Source organism: Xyrauchen texanus, chromosome 27, assembly GCF_025860055.1.
Source record: "Xyrauchen texanus isolate HMW12.3.18 chromosome 27, RBS_HiC_50CHRs, whole genome shotgun sequence".
Classification (NCBI taxonomy): domain Eukaryota; kingdom Metazoa; phylum Chordata; class Actinopteri; order Cypriniformes; family Catostomidae; genus Xyrauchen; species Xyrauchen texanus.
The window spans coordinates 11700292-11717867 of NC_068302.1; the positions used below are offsets into that span (position 1 = coordinate 11700292).

The window sequence follows — 17576 nt, forward strand, 5'->3', positions numbered from 1 at the left end:
TTAACAACAATTCAATATATAATGATGAACTAATTATACATAGTTATCTTTAAATATATAATAAAAAAATATTCAGATAATTAAAATGCATTACATTCTTGTGGCATAAGAGTTAATCATTGATAAGACAAAAAGCGGCTTTAGACTACAATGTATTGTTTACTACCATATTATTGATCATAAGTCAATCATTGGCATACAGTTCACAGCAATCCATTTCACAAGTGAATTTATCAATCAGTTGGAGATTTATTATGAGGGCTTGTTTAAGGACCCATCAATGTACACCTGCATCAGACATGCTTGTGTAGCATCTTGGGTGCATTGCATCATAAACATAAAATGTTTAGGTCACTGTGTGAAGTTAAATATAGTTTAATACTCAGTCTTTAAACATACCTTGAGATCCCTTAGATCGCATTTGCACTCCAAGTGTTTTGAATGCAAGAACATAACGCATGTCTGTGTTGTGGGTTGTTTTCTTCACTGTATAAACTGCGAGTTGCCATACAGCTGAAGTTTCACTTACTGCCCTCTGGAGTAAACAGGTGGTACTACAAGCTTGCATTTCTCAGGACTCTTCCTTATTACAACCCGGGGGAATTATTTTTGGTCAAATTAATCGCACTGCATTAACGCGTTAAATCGACATCCCTAATATATTATATTATATAATGTTTATATATATATATATATATATATATATATATATATATATATAATTAAATATTATGTTTTAATCTCAACTACATCATATTACAGATGTAAAATGGGTTGCAAAAGGCATTTCATGTTGACTCTAAAGGTTGGCACACATCAAATGGCCAAAAGTCAATAAAACCTTTATTCCTCACTTTCTGAATGTAGTGATATGCACAAAGCAAATAAACCACTCATACATTCCAGCAGTATGTTTTAGGTGAGGGTGTACATCTCATCATCATACTCCAGCTCCACCTCCTCCTCTTCCTCCTCCTCCTCATCCAACTGGCTGTATTTAAACTTCCGATACACTATCCCATCCCTCCCCATGTAAACAATATCATCCTCCTCCTCCTCGTCTTCCTCTTGGCCTTCATCTTTATCACAGTACTCCGTCTGTATACTGTCTTTGAGGGTTGCAGAGGTAAAGGGGCCGTCAGCGATTTTGGAATATCCGTTTGATTTGATGATGGGGTTTGAGATGATCCTCGTTCGAAAATGCAGGAAAAGAAAAATGACAAGCCACAAGCTTACCAGCACAAATATCACTGTGAAGACAACAAGGCCGGGATGACCTGAAGGCACCGGATCTTTGCTGAGGAGCTTGTAGTTCAGCGTCACAATGCATTCATCTGAGAAAGGAGAGGTGAAAGATCACATTTAGGAACTATGAGTTTGTTCACAGGGTATGTACTAGCAGAATCCAATTTTAAGTTATAGATCGATATATCGGCCTTGCTAATAAATCAACTGATAATTGACTATTTTGACATTTTTGACATTGAACCCACTACTTTAGAATTATTGTTGTAATATCTCCTATGCCATCATTAACTATCATTAAAATAAAATATATCAGCATTATAATGGCCACGGACAAGCCTGCTTACTAAATATCAGCCACTGAAAACCCTGTAATGGTTGATCACTTATCAAAACTGACTTAATTTAGAGGTTACCATTCAGTTCATGGCAATGGCAGCATTCCCAGGGGAATCTTGCGGAATCCATATTATCTCCACAGCAAGGAAGACACCTCCCATCCTCTGAGAGGCGCTGTAGAGCAGGGCACCTGGAGCAGTTGTAAGGCCCTGGGCCTTTACATTCAGTGCAGGATGGGTCACAATCTGCACATTTGGTATTCTGTGCAAAGCACAAAGAATGTTATAAAGCAGTGATACTGTATAAATCAGTTAGAGTGGAGATTCAGATCATTATTGTTAAACTGAACGCCCCTTTCCTGAAGAATACATTTAAATAGCTAAAAATGTCAAGATTTTTTTTAGACAAACCCCTACAAACAATAGGGGTTTAAAGTCCCCATGAAATCAAAACTGGAGTTTTGGAGCTTGTAGTCCATGTCTGTTAGCTTTGAGGCTATCAAGTATAAATTATAATGCTCCTCCCCTTAATCCCACAAACCTTTGACTAGCATTAGCTAACAGCACAAGATGGTTAATGGCTGTGATGTAAACCAAAGGCTACTGGAAATTTTAAAATAGGGACAAGCCCTTTAATATGCCATGCCCTAACTTCCTGTTTTAAAAGGAAATACGTCAACACATGGAAGAAAACTGCAGATGTTAATTGATTTCGTGGAATCTTTAAAAAGACTAGGCCTGTCACGATTATTAAATTATCATCTGATAACGGTTATTTGATCAAACTAATTGTGCACTTCAAATTCCAATTAAATTTTTCTGCCCAAATAATGGAACTGTGAGCGAATGTATAAATGTCATTCATGGCATGTATCTCACGGAGTTCCACCGCTGACCGCACTCAGAAATGATGAACCACTTCTGAAGCGCTGTGATGCTCGCACCGTCTGTGGAGGTTTGCGCCAAACTCCCGTGAAAACATAAACGAGAATTTTGATAGTGAATGCAAAGTGCTCCATTTTTACTTTAATGATTGTGTGATGTCAAATGTTCTTGGTCATTGGGGTTCATACACCCAGTGTTTATGACAAACAGTGACACATAAATGTGTGAAAGTGAAGAATATATGTCTAAATTATTTGACTATTGCATAATATAATATAAATACAATATAGTATACAACAGTTAGTTCTGGTTCTCGAATCTGATTAGACGAGAGACGTTCCTTGAGTACTGATGTCTCACACATCAGCACTCGGACGCTTCACTGTTTGTATCACTCCGCTTGTGTTAGTGGCTCTAAACCAAAGTGTAAAAGCAGCGCAGATGTGTAAAAGCAACTATATGTGTGTCTTAGGATGTATTTGACCAAAATGACATCTTCAGTAAGCCAACTACACTTGAGATGCAGGCAATCTCTCTCACTCGCGCACTCTCTCGCACTCGCTCACTCTCTCGCACTCGCTCACTCTCTCACTCTCGCACTCGCTCACTCTCACACTCTCGCTCTCGCTCACGCTCACGCTCTCGCACTCTCTCTCTCACTCACACACACTCTCTCTCTCTCTCTCTCTCTCTCTCTCACACACACTCTCACACACTCTCACTCACACACTCTCTCACTCACACACTCTCTCTCTCTCTCTCTCTCTCTCTCTCTCACACACACACACACACACACACTCTCTCACTCACACACACACACACACTCTCTCTCACTCACACACACACACACACTCTCTCACTCACACACATTTCTCCAATAACTTGTTAGAAACAGCCCAAGCCATCGTTACTAGTTCTAAATTGACATTTTCTAATCAGTAATGGAGGCTCGTGCGCACCTTTTGAAATAGCAACGGCAGATCCTGATCTGTCACGTAAGAAAGTAGTTCTTTGACAAACTGTGTATTTTGTGACAGTCTTTAGTTTTTCCTCTTTTTTTACTTGTTCATTGAACTGTTGTATATAAGCTATATTACACTCGCCATCGTGCTGTATAGCCCTAAAATAGCACGGCTGAGATTATCTGTGGCCAAATCATGCCAGTGCTAACATAGGGCCATTCAGCACTCTTGCTCATGTGATATTGCTTTAATATAATAATAGTGTAAGTCTTAAAACAGACAAAACATCATGATCACAATAATAAAACAAATTAAAAAAAAGATTTTTTACAAGTAATCGGCAACCAAATTTCATAATCGTGACAGTCCACAAAGGACAAAATAATTTACTGTAATTGTTGGACAAGTACATCAGAGGCCTGATTTGTTTACAATGTATTGAAAATAAATGTTACCATGGTTTTCAAGGGGACGGGATATTGTCCACTTAGACATGCAGATGAGCAGATTCCTGCAAACATTTCAAACCCATTGTAACATGAAGTACAGGAGAGCGCACCATTGCCTGCGGAGAGATCAGACATATTTATGTCATATTTATATGAGTTTTTGGCCTGTCACTGATTAGAAAAGCCACTTAAAAAGGGTCATGCTAATACAAAATCATATTTTAACTGATATGTGTTTTCTGTCCAAGATGGCAGAAAAATATGGTGTGAATTATTCAAAATAAAATGATATATGTGGACAGAATATTACATTTTGGAAGGCAGAGTTTACATTGCACTGTAATGTTTTTGCCCAGTGTCTTCTTAAATGTGAAATTATTTTTCATTTAAAATTTAAAAAAGAAAAAAATTAGAGGATCAATAAATTATGAACAAATAATTGCCTGATTAATATGTAATCCATAAAAAGTAATTATAATCAGATGATGAGTATTTTAAAATGTAAATTAATCAAATTGCAAGTTCTTCATGTTTGTAATCTTATTATATAATCCAGATTACCTGTAAAATGTTACTAACCAGCACTGTCAATTTCAAATAACTTTATCAGGTAAAACGGTTATAGAAAAATAATGCATGCTGATGGGTTTTACCAGAGCAGGTTTCACAGGTAGTGTGGCATCGTCTGCACTCTCGGTCAAAAGTATCAGGAAAGTAGTTTGATGGGCATTTATGCAGACAGTTGCCAGACTTTCTCAACAGGAAGTATCCATCTCTGCAACTGAGACAGGAGCTGCTGCTAGCTGAGCATTCCTCACAAGTATGGTCGCACGCCTCACATTCATAGTTCGCATTTACAAAGAAACTGAGGGGAAAAATACATTTATAGGTTATAAGTATACATATACTGCACATGCAATAATTTTGTCAGAAATCACAATAAGTAGGGTGAATTAGCACAACGTGGGACACATCAATTCTGATGTGTGGATTTATTTCTGTCTCACAAGCAAGTCTATGTGAACATGAAGATATTTTAACTGGCTTGCCATGTAATTGAGGTCTCATTTGTTGGAGAAGTGTTGGGGTGATAATCACTGTAAATACAGTACAAGTTGACTGCATGTTTCTTAAGGGCTACTAGTAACATCAAAAAGGGGAATAGAACATGCATACAGTAGTCACACAGGGGTCTCAGGAGGTTAGATAGGAGGACACTCAAGACTACAAATGTGACATTAAAATGTGTTATCAATTACTTTATGCCTCATTCTATGAGTAGAATTCACACGAGATCAGTAAAAGAAGCTGTTTTAACCACTTGATGATGATTTAAAGTAATATTTATGCATAGATCATGTTTAATTTTGTCTTGTTTACATTCTGAATTCATGGCGCTAACACGCTGCTTCTTCCTAACTATGTTCCCGCCATGGTGCAGGGTCCGATATTTTGCATGCAACTTGCCACTTTTTCCAATCCAGTGCATCTTCTGGGTTTCTGATGGTATCCATCCACAGTTTCTTTGGTCAACCTCTTGGTCGTTGGCCAGCTGTATCTTGTCTCATCGCTGTCTTCACCACAGAGGCCTCGTGGCTTCTGACTACATGTCTAAACCACCGCAGTCAGACCTCACGCATATTGTCCTGGACTGAAGCCATGCCGAGTGTCTTCTTTACGTCGATGTTGGCGACTCGGCCCAACCTTGTTAGTCCTAGTGTCCTCCTGAGCAAGGAGTGATTCGCCATATGCTAACACTCAAAACTCCTTTTTGTCCAGATTGTGTACTAAATGACGTCACACCTGTTCGATTTTATATGAAGTATATCTGGGCCTTTTGTGTGACTGTCTTATGACAACTCCCTCTGTTCACTGGAAAAACACTCTCAGATGAACAATAATGGATGAGTTGAAGCAGAAAAAAGGATCTCAAAATCTTAATGGCTCATAATTGGAAGGAAAACACATACGGTGCAGGATGAGTTGGTAATAGCAACACCTTTGCACACACCACTAATGAGTGTTTTTAGTGTATAACATGAAAGGGTATCTATTAGACAGCGCATGAAGATTTTGGTCAACATTTAGTTCTTGGGCTCTACAATCCTGAACTCATGCACTGTGTGTAGTCAATCAGGCAAACAAGGTTTTAGCCACTTAAAGCAAGGAAATATACTTCAAACAGATCTAAAGTGGTCAAAGTAGAGAGGAAAAACTTGAAGTATGGCTCCACCCAAACATAGATTGCTCAAACTCCAGACCATTGTTTTAATTCAATAGGCAAAAGACAAACCTCATTGCTTATGGCATTTATGTGCTGCCCCCTAGAGGTGAAGGAGTTAAAGGGGAGGCATCCTTGTCATGATGACTGTGCATAACCTGCTGGTTTAGTTTAATCTATACATTTTTTTGTCTTCTATAACTAACAGCCTTTCCATGTCCTACTGCAAAGCTACAGTATCTGCTTGATGTTTTATGAAACTGAGATGGCTTGATTCTCAATTTGGCAATCACTACAAATAAAACTAAATGAGTTTTAGACAGTGAGGAGGTGATACCTTGCTGGGCAGGAGGGGAAACAGCTGTGTCCAAGCAACAGCAGGCCTGGTTTACAGGTTAGACAGTCATTACTGTGGTGCCCACTGCATGACGCACAGTTCACATGGCACTGAACGCACTCCTGCTTGTCCTTATTTACATAGTAACCATCTGGACACTTGGCAACACATGTATTATCTGATAGGAAACAAGAAAGCATGTTGTGGTTAAGTGTTTATCATAATGTAACTCGAGCTTGTAATGATTTAAATCAATATGACCAAAAGTGGTGCAGCTGTGGCTGTTACATGCAGAGTAATTTACAGAAGATATCTGCTTCTTGTAAAAGTGAGTAAAAGTTTTTATGCTGCAAAATCAGAACTTGGCTTACTGAGTAGAAAGCGTTTTGAGATGCAGCTGAGGCATTGGTCTTTGCTTGCCCCTGAACAGCGAAGGCAGCTCCGGTGGCAAGACTTGCACTGTCCATCCTTATCAGTGAATGAGAACAGAGAGCAGTCACCGAAGAACTCGCAGTGACCGTTAACGTTTATCCTCATGTTTGGCCTGCAGCTGAGGCATGAGGACGGGTGGGGGCCTGAACACGTCTGGCAGGACCTGTCACAGTCTAAGACACAAACACATTGGCCCTGTTTAAACCTGGTGACCACTTGTTAAAGGTCTGTGATGTTTATTACATACGTACATGCATTGTGATAAAGTGCAAAAATGAGAAAAAAAAGAAGAAACAATGTGGTTTGAGTGATTTAATTATCCTAAAGTGTCAAAAGCTTGATTTTATATTAAATAAAAAAGCAACAATTCCTGATCATAGGTCATCCGAGAGCTCTTTTTTGTGAGGCATGGGCCACGTCAGTAGATCATGTGAATAGCAATCTCAAAATGTTTGAGTGCTTTTTATATGTCAAAGTAGGTCTAACCCACACCTCCAATCTAGTTTCATTAACTGGATGCCAGGTTTAACAACTCCTGACTCTAATTAGCTTTTATTAGCCTAGGGGTTCACTTACTTTTTCTAATCTACACTGTGTTTTTTACACAATGTTTGAATGATGTATTCAATATGTACAAGAAAAATACAATAATGTGTGTGTTATTAGTTAAAACAGATTATTATTGTAACTTATAAGATCAAACCAGATTTTAAGACAAATGCAGAAGAAACATAAATGCAGGAAATTCTAACGGGTTCACATCATTTTTCTTGCCATTGTAAAACATGTTGCACTCCCATGGGGATGCAGTTCTGAGTCTGGCCTACATCATGTTCCTATCCATCTCACTCAATTTTCCTTTCCATTCACACTGTCCTGTCAATAAAAGGCAATTAAAGCCTATAAATAAATCAGATTGTGTATCATACCTCGGCATTCTGTTCCGTCCAGATATTTGTCTGACGGGCAGTCATTTAGGCACTGTCCATTGTGACGTACCGCTCTGGAATTACTGCAGGAGATGCAGTCATCCTGGTCAGGTCCATCACAAGCTGCACAATCACTGTGACAAGGCTCACACAGTTTCTGCTGTACATTCGTGAAGTACCCCATTGGACAGTCAACCTGGCAGAAATCCTTATGCAGGAAGTAGTACTCTGCACATTCTGAGAGAGAAAGAGCATGTGTGAGACAAAGAAACAATGATGGAGAGAAAGGGTGCCAAACTTTAGCATGTGTCCATTATAAAGAGGAGAAGAAACAAAGGAGGAACCCTTGAGGAAGAAAGAGCAATCAACAATACTGTTTCTAGATAAACAAGACATCTGATTAGCTCAGTATTCTTCACAAGCAGTTTTTGGGACGCAATAGGGCGCAACAGTTGGGTTTTCTGGGAGTAAAAGTCCCAAATTGTGGCAAAAGAGGTTAGCAGTGACTGCCCACTCCCATGGAGCATTGCGAATGAAGTACTCAAGACTCCCTGAACTCTAAAACAGCTCATCTTTTTCTGTATATACCTTCATATTTTGCAGTAAACTTACAAATAATTGTTATATTTATAATCTACGACTTTTTCAAATGAATACGTTTTTCTTCTTGAAATCAGAGTTTGTAATGTTGTGATTTATTTCAGAGCTGGTTTAATACTCTTTATTGAAGAATGTTTTGAAATCTCTAGGGAGACAATGACAGGGAACCAAGACGGCTGAACAAGAGTGTGGTCACTGTTGCGCTCTTTTAAAAATAAACAAATACAGTATTAAATAAGGTCATTTTCTAAAGCCTATGCCAATATTGCATCGGTAACAAATAAATCTGAGATCCTCACTGCTGCATTTGCCAGATTGGTCACACTCAGTACATCTGGCTGGACAACGTTCACACACTCCATCCTTAATGAAGTGACTGGAAGGGCAGTGGAGCACACAGGTGTGTTTGAGATACAGGTACTCTTCCTCACAGCTCAGACAGAAATTGGCTTCCCCCTCACATGAAGCACATTCTTTGGCACAGCTGTGACACACACCATCCTCTGGGTAACCCCTGTGAAAACACCACAGATATACAAGTGTGTGTGAATAATTTATAAGAACAGTGCTTGGATAAGCAGTACATGATGGTTGCATCCCTATTCACACACTAAATGTATGTACTGTACTTTACTGTTGAAGGGAAAGTGCTTTTTAGTATGTAGTAAGACAGTACACCAGTTTTGGGACATCTACATCATAAAACTGAGTATTGATAGCACAATTGTTTGCATGTATGGGTTAACATCTTGCTAAAATCAATACCTTAATATAAATAATTACTTAATTTTTGAGTTCAAAACAGCATAGAAAAGGGAATAGAAAAGAACAGAATAGAAACAATAGAATAGGAAACAGAACAGAATACGAATAGAATCAAATAGAAAACAGAATTGAATAAGAGACAATAGAACAGGACAGCGTGTAGAATAGAAACAATATAATATGAATAGAATAAAATAAAATAAAACAATAGAATAAGAAACAATAGAACAGGACAGTGTGTAGAATAGAATAGAAACAATATAATATGAATAGAATAAAACAAAATAGAAAACAGAATAGAATAAGAAACAATAGAACAGGACAGTGTGTAGAATAGAATAGAAACAATATAATAGGAAACAAAACAGAATATGAATAGAATAAACTAGAAAACAAAACAGAATAAGAAACAATGGAACAGGACAGCGTGTAGAATAGAAACAATATAATATGAATAGAATAAAATAAAATAAAACAGAAAACAGAATAGAATAAGAAACAATAGAACAGGACAGTGTGTAGAATAGAAACAATATAACAGGAAACAAAATAGAATCAAATAGAAAACAGAATAGAATAAGAAACAATAGAACAGGACAGCGTGTAGAATAGAAAACAGAAAATAAAACAGAATAGAAAATAATAAAACAATAAAATAGGAAAAAAAAAATAATATTTATTGCAACACAACCTAAGCTGATGGAATTTATTTCAGCAGTGACAGGCTCATTTCTTGCGGGACTCAAACCAGCTACCTACTGGAGACAAGTCCTGAGCCTTAAAGTGATAGTTCACCCAAAAATGATCATCCATGGTAAATTCCCCTTTATGCAATCTCAAATTCGTATGACTTTCTTTCTTTTGCGGAAATGAAGAATGAATAAGGTGTTTTGGTCCATAAAATGTAATTCAATGTGGTCCAAAACTTTCAAGTTCCAAAAAGTACATAAAGGCATCAGAAAAGTAATCATATGCCTCAAGTGACTTAATTCATGTCTTCAGAAGTGATATGATAGGTGTGGGTGAGAAGAGACCAAAATGTAAGCCCTCATTTACGATCAATCTGTCAAGATTTACTGTAGAGTGAACAAGGAATTTTGGACTTGAAAAGGAATAGGAATTTTGGAACTATCCCTTTAACCTCTATTTTCGGCATACAATAATTTGGGACATACAAATTATAATCTTGTATAATTTCAGGATGAATAGTATGCAAATTGGGATGTGGCCTATGTGTGTGTGCATAAGAGAGAGCATGTAAATATGTCTCATTTGATGTGTAAGAGGCTGAAAGTACATGCTTTCACCTTTTACACTCAGCGACACATTTCCCCTCCTGCAGGTAGAGTTCACCAAAACCAGATTTGCATTTCAGACAGTAATGTGAATCCTGACACATCAAACAGCCCGACAAACAATCCTCACAGTGCCCACTCGTCTGGTTCGCATAAGTCTCATGCGGACACACAGACACACACATCTGGTTGTTGGTCAGAAACATGCCTGTGTAGACAAGGACACAAACCCAACACACACATATATTACAAATCGGTTCATTTTAAATAATATATATGTTTTTTTGTATCTGTGAAACTGAAGTTAAACTCACCTTTCTCACAAGAGTTACACTGGTTTTCCTTATGCCCTGAGCATGACCAACAGGAGGAATGACACATCTCACACTCATTCTGACCTACACACACACACACGAGAGAGAGAGAGAGAGAGAGAGAGAGAGAGAGAGAGAGAGAGAGAGAGAGAGAGAGAGAGGTTCTTAATAGGATCAAATGAAGAAAACGTAAACATTTACACTCAGCTTTAAATTAAAAAAAGATAAAAAACCTAGTTGGATCACTTTAACAACTCAATGTTTAAAGAAAATATGTGCCAGAATGTACAAGCATAAAAATCTCACAATCTATACAATATTTTGCTAGAATTAAAGCTTTCGTACCGTTTACGAAGTTTCCATCAGGACATGTGATGCTACTTTTGTTGACACACTGGCCCTTATCCAGATGCATTTCTTCTTCACACGAATCACAGTCGTCATAATTCGGACCACCGCACGACCGGCACATGGGGTGACACGGCTCACACTCCTGTCTCATGTCGCCATAGAAACCCTCATTACACGTTTCTACACATGTACCATCTGCAGGTAAACAGAGTACAGGACAACCACAACAACAAACATCAGTTATGCTGCCAAGTAAATGTATATATACAGTGTCCCCAAAATGTATTTGGATACTCCAGCAACACTTACAAATTTATTTGCATTATTTAACAAAACATCAAACCAAGTGGCATTTATTTGAAAGAAATATAATACACCGCCTTGCCAAAAAACATCTTTAGCTTTGATTACGGCGTGCACGTTTCATGGCATTGTTTCACATCACAACATTTATTTCCATCCAGATTTGCATACATTGTTGGCCAAAATCTAGTATTGTGTGTGGAAATGCTCTTATTTTCACTATTAAAAATGTGAGTTCTACTGTCGATTTTTTACGATGTGACTTCAAACATTTTAGGTGATTCAAGCAATTACGATCATTCAAGGTTTTCTCCGACCACATTTCTTCCGTGATGCTGATGGTTCACCACTATCCTTCCAGGTTTTAATAATACATTGGACAATTCTTAACCCAATTCCAGTGATTTCAGCAATCTCCTTACTTGTTTCTTTGCTTGATGCAGGCCAATGATTTGCCCCTTCTGAAACACAGTAACATCTTTTGCACAACCATGAGATACGTCTTCTGACATGGTTGTTTAAGAAATGAGAATCTACACACTGCATCAGTTAGGTTTAAAATAATTGTTGCCAGGCAGTGTATAAGCCCACTTTCTATGCAAATGCAAACATTGAGGAAAAGAGACCAACTGAAGGAGAAAAATTAGCCAATCATCACATACTGTATCACTCCCATACAGTATATATTATCATTAAAGTGGAGAAGTTAGAGAATAGCAGATAGATTACCAGGACTGGTAACAGCATGTCTGTCTTTTCTCACCTGTAAGAACATAACTTTTATGCTGCTGTTTCAGAGCACTCTTTTAAACACACTAACAGCCATGTTGATGAAACATGAGGGCCGATACACTCAGAGGAAGGCTGTTTTTGGAAGAGTTGTGGTGTGGGTGTGGGGGTGTGTGTGTGGCCTGATCTCACCTGAAAGGAAGAAGCCATTCTCACACAGGTAACATTCAGAGGCATCGCAGGTCTCGCAGTGATCATCGCATCGATCACATCTCATTGAAATCTTATCCGCAAATGTTTTCTCAGGGCAGGTTTTGCGACAGCTCGATCCCAGTCTGCGGAAATTCATCATACTTTTTTCAGACAAAAATGTAAGTTCTGTCATCATTTACTAATCTTCATCTTGTTACAAACTAATATGACTTTATTTTGCGAAACACAGAAGAATATCCTGGCTGCTCTTTTCCATAAAATGAAAGTAATTGGGAACTGAAGCTTTCAAGCACCAAAATGACTAAAAAGCTCCATCAAAATATAGTTAATGTGGTCATTTCTAGGTGAACTATCACTTTAACATACAGATTGTAACTGCTTGTGAAGCCATGAAATCAGCAGAGTCAGACTTACTGGTAATAGTCCGGTAAACAAGACATGCAGTGCAATGGATTCACTGGGAAGAGGGGTGGGAAAAAAAAAATCATACTTTTAATTGCAGGTCATTTGCGAGTTTAGATTGCAGTACTAACTCTTGCAATAACACAGGTGGCCAGCAGATGGTGACTTTACTAAATTTATAGTAGAGACTTTGCCTAGGCGACAAAAGGCCTCATGCCGTTCGAGGTTACTGGAGGTTATAATGCATAGCAAGAACACAATACAGCAAGATGTATAAAATATGCTTTTAAGTTTCTTTGATTGTCGACTGAGGTATCGAAATGTTTAAGCCCTGAGTTACAAACAATTAAGCAAGCGCACTCCAGCATATTGTTAATTTAATTGGGCTGCGGAGGAAGACGACGCAGTTGAATAGTATCAGTTTTTATTAAAGTTTGAATAAATACAAAATTACACCTAGGAAGGTGACGTGTGAGCAGTTAACATTTTTAACATCACGTTTAGTGCTTTACAGTTCTTCATAAATCAGTTGGAGATTGGGGAGTTTTGACAGGATACAATATTGCTCTTGCAAATATTGCTGTGACCAGCAGATGGAGACAGATCATTGCGCAACAACTAACAGCATCTAGACCTTATCAAAGTTGTTTCAAGGCAAGTCAGTCCACTGGTGGCCATCTTTGGGACGCTCGCGTGCAGTTGTAAACAAGCGGCATACAAGTTCAGCTCATATCTATTTGACTGGGGATAAACCGAAATCTCCAAACCGGTTGGTCAAGATTACGATAAAATTACATTTTCTGACAACAATGGTATCATAAATTGCGCTTATTTTGCTCAGATCACGCTATACAAATAAATAAATAAATACAAAATAAAACGCTATTTTTCAGGCTGGTTCAGCTATTGGACATGAGCGTTCTCGAGTTGACTGACAGGTGATGTCTGTATCTAAAAGCTGATTGGCTCTTTTACAGTTAAGGCGTTCCAATTTCTCCATTGGCCTTATTCAGAGTGGTGCCATATTACATTTTTGACAGAATTGAAAACGATGCAGTCTCTTCTTAAAGGGCCCTAGACTTACATCTAATCTAATCTATTTTGGTCTTATTTTCATCAGCTGAGCAATCAACTCCACTTTAAACTACATTATATCACATTAAAAAGACTGCAAGTCTATCCCTCAAAGCCTTGTTTTCATTCCCGCCAAAATGTCAATATGGCGCTACACTGAATAAGGTCTATTACAATAAATATAACTAGTGCGAAATTAACTAAGATAGCGGCTTAAGTGTTTTTAGAGGTGCAGTATTCTTGCTTTCCCGCTTCTTTTTGTGGAGAAAGATGTGAAGTTTCGTTCATTGCCAGCGGGCTGATGTTTAACGCTTATCTGTATCTGTAGAGATTTGATCTTTCGAGTATGATACACTGGTTGTGTCTCACAACGTAACCTAGTGAGCTCCCTACTAAGATTTCTGGGCAAAATAGATGCCTTACAAAATTATTGGGACATGCATGATGCAGTCTAGGTAGGCAGCTCACTAGGTTTTGAGACACAGGCAGAAGTTTAGACAAGGTGGCAGATGCTTTGTTGCAAGAGTTCAGGCTGAGGATATTTTTTTTCTTATTTCAAATCTTTTTTTTAGATAATTTCTTAATAATATATTGACCTGCGAGGCATTTCTGACAGCCTTCCTCACAGGTAATGCAGTCCTCATGATCTTGGTCGGCTACCTCACCTATGCAGGAAGAAGAGTATAACAACAGGATTAGCTTCACATCAGCACTTTCCTTCTCAGAATAAACTGTAGCTAACATGGAAGAGAAAATGTATGGTGCAATGTACATAAGTAAAAATTAGGTCATGTGCTTGTATGAGCATGTACAAAGAGAGGAGGGAAGAGAGTGTGTGAGTCTAAAAAAATATGTAGAAAGACAAAGAGACTGTGTGCGTGTGTGCACACATGTGACAGGTAGAGAATAGTAGTGTGTTGAGGCCCTGGAGGCCATAATACAGGACCAGTTTATACACGCCTGCACTAATGATAAGAATTTCTGTTCCCCCACTCGGTCTTATTTCTGCAGCTATTTCAGTCTGAGTCCTTCAGACAATCTCTTCCTGCACGCTCTTCACATCTTTGGCTATGATAAAAATTTGTGAAGAAGATTAGATAAATAGCAGTGGGTGTTGTGAGAAGCCAAACAAACTTCACTGGTTTAGATCTCCAGATTTCCAGAGGTTGAAGTGATCTAGCAAAGCACACGAAATGTCTAGGTAGGATGAATCTCTCAAAAAAAAAAATACATCACCCTAAAGTAATTATGTTTTGCACAAAGAAGGTGAAACCTATTTTTAGGACCATTTTGAGAATTTCCCCCCAAAATTATCATTACCATATGACGTCCGGATGTTTTACCTTTTATTTATTTTTCATTAGGTTCTCATTACTGCAGGGATTTTTTTTCTTCTATATTACAGTATACAAATGTATACTGTATATAATGACGTTTTGTCTTTATATCAGCATTAAATTCAATGTGGTACCACAAATAGTACAATGATGAATGATAAATAATTAAATATATTTCTCAGTTACAGTAAAAAAAAAAATTCTCTTTACGGTAATGAAGACTGGGAGTGAAAAAATGCTGTATTCAGTACAACAGCACTCTTGCTCACGTGATCTCGCTTAAATACAGTCTTCTTGGCGATCATGGCTCAGGCTCGATTATCACCATTTAGTGCTCTGGGCATGTGTCAAGCTCTTGGAAGTGTAATCAAGCTTGAAATCATGATCGTGCCTAGAGACTGCAATTTACAGTGAAAAATGTGTTATATTTTGGTCTGTTTTCATCCAAAACCAACTGGATCACTTCAGAAGACATTGAATAAACCACAAGAATCTTATGGATAACTTTTCTGCTGCCTTTGTGTTTTTGGAGCTTCAAAGTTCTGGACACCATTCAGTTGCACAGTATGGACCTACAGATATTTTCAATATTCTTCTAAAAATCTTCATTTGTGTTCTACATAAGAAAACGTTATACACATCTGGTTTGGCACGAGGGTGAGTAATGATGAGATCATTTTTATTTTCGGGTGAACTATCACTTTAAATATAAAGAGCATAATTCTATATTAATGTGTTAATATGAACACATAAAATTACTGTAAGATTCTTTACTGTATTGCAGTATACAAAGAACTGTAAAACAATGGCTTTTTTTTATTTAAATCAGCATAAAATAAAGCAGTATAACAAACACTATCATGATGAATAAATAAAATCATTATTTAAATAATTGTATTATTATTATTAAGGTACTGAGAATTAGGGGTAACTAGTCACAATGCCAAAAATATAAATGGTCCAAAAATATTTTTAATTATCTTTGTCAAATAAAATTACTTAATTATTTCCTATGATTTTGGTGTGAAATATGACCCAGAAATTATTTACAGATTTGTTTTAATTCAACCTCAACCAAAATTCCTGGATCTTAACACACCACCAAAAAACATGGGTTGTGTCCCCCATCTTCTGATTGGTATCACCAGCAGATGGGTGTGTCTTTAAGACCAAGCCTATACAAACTAGAGGGGGTCCAGTAGAATTTATGTAAAATCATGAATTGCAGAAGATGCACTCTTGCATCTCTAGATGTAGACTTATCATTTTTTTGAATCTTGGCCCACACTCCCTCCTCCAATACCAAGTTTAAATCTTTCTCCCATAATCTCTTGATAGAAGATCAAGTTGAAGCTCCGTCCCCCAGACTCTGAATTAACAGGGAGTAATACACTGATGCCTCATGACCTTTTGCAAAAGCAGTAAATCACCTATCCCAGAGTATCTGCCACTTTAGGGGGGTGTATGCTACTCCCAAATATAGTACAGAGCATGTGGTGCAGCTGAAAAAACCAAAAGAACTAAAGAACCATATTTTCAAAAGATGTCAACACTCCAATCTCATACAGGTCTTTGAGCGTATGAACCCCCCTCACAATCCACTGTCCAGCAGAAAGGGGGCTTATTAATATATAATTTTGGGTTCAGCCATATGCTTGAGGCAATATTAAAATAAACGTCCAAATTAAATACTCTGTACACACTATAACTTAACTTCTCCAGTTAGTGAGATAGAGAGGTTTTGCAATGGCGAAATAGGGGCAAGATCATCTTGTTCAATACAAAACCAGGGAGGGGCTCTCTCAGGTGGAAGCAACCAATGAGCCAAATGTCTGAGACCAAATGCAGAATAATAAAACATAATCTTGGGTAGGACTAGCCCAACTTTGACAATCGGCTGTAACTTATTGAAATGCAATCTGGGACACTTACCATTCCAAATGAAGGTCTTTGCAATGCTATCAAATTGCTTGAAATAAGAGATGGGGTCATCTACAGGGAGAGATTGTAGCAGGTAGTTGAATTTTGGAATACAATTTATTTTAATAACATTAACCTACCCAATCATAGATAAATATAATGAAGCCCACCGGCTTAAATTTAGTAATTAAATAACTAAATCACACAAATTTGCTGGGAATAAAATGTCCAAATACTTAATGCCCTGTTTGGGCCCTAATTTCATTTTCTTAAGAACTTGCACCCTACAAAATAAAGTAACCAGAATCCTAATCAGCTGTTTTTTTTGTTTTGTTTTGTTCTTCAGAGGAAACAAAAGCCAAGCAAGCAATTAAGAACATTCAAGAACAGGTAATGATGCAACTGACCCACTCCACACTCCAGTTTGGCACACTTCCCATCTACGGGGTAGTAGGAGGGGGTGCAGTAGAGACAG

General features: G+C 37.8%; 2 protein-coding genes across 2 annotated transcripts; both read right to left on the bottom strand.

Moving 5' to 3' along the window:
• Positions 1-880: 880 nt before the first annotated feature.
• LOC127621212 (proprotein convertase subtilisin/kexin type 5-like) lies at positions 881-6904 on the bottom strand. Its single transcript, XM_052094720.1, has 6 exons — positions 6809-6904; positions 6438-6595; positions 4533-4744; positions 3886-3995; positions 1662-1845; positions 881-1334 (listed from the first exon to the last, which is right to left on the bottom strand). The coding sequence occupies exons 1-6, from the start codon at positions 6902-6904 to the stop codon at positions 916-918; spliced, it is 1179 nt and encodes a 392-aa protein (XP_051950680.1). The 3' UTR covers positions 881-915.
• A 1734-nt stretch (positions 6905-8638) lies between these two features.
• Positions 8639-17128, bottom strand: LOC127621213 (proprotein convertase subtilisin/kexin type 5-like). The gene is made up of 8 exons (XM_052094721.1): positions 17114-17128; positions 14441-14509; positions 12783-12825; positions 12348-12490; positions 11118-11318; positions 10773-10856; positions 10471-10666; positions 8639-8912 (listed from the first exon to the last, which is right to left on the bottom strand). The coding sequence occupies exons 3-8, from the start codon at positions 12806-12808 to the stop codon at positions 8639-8641; spliced, it is 924 nt and encodes a 307-aa protein (XP_051950681.1). The 5' UTR covers positions 12809-12825; positions 14441-14509; positions 17114-17128.
• Between the last annotated feature and the right edge of the window lie 448 nt (positions 17129-17576).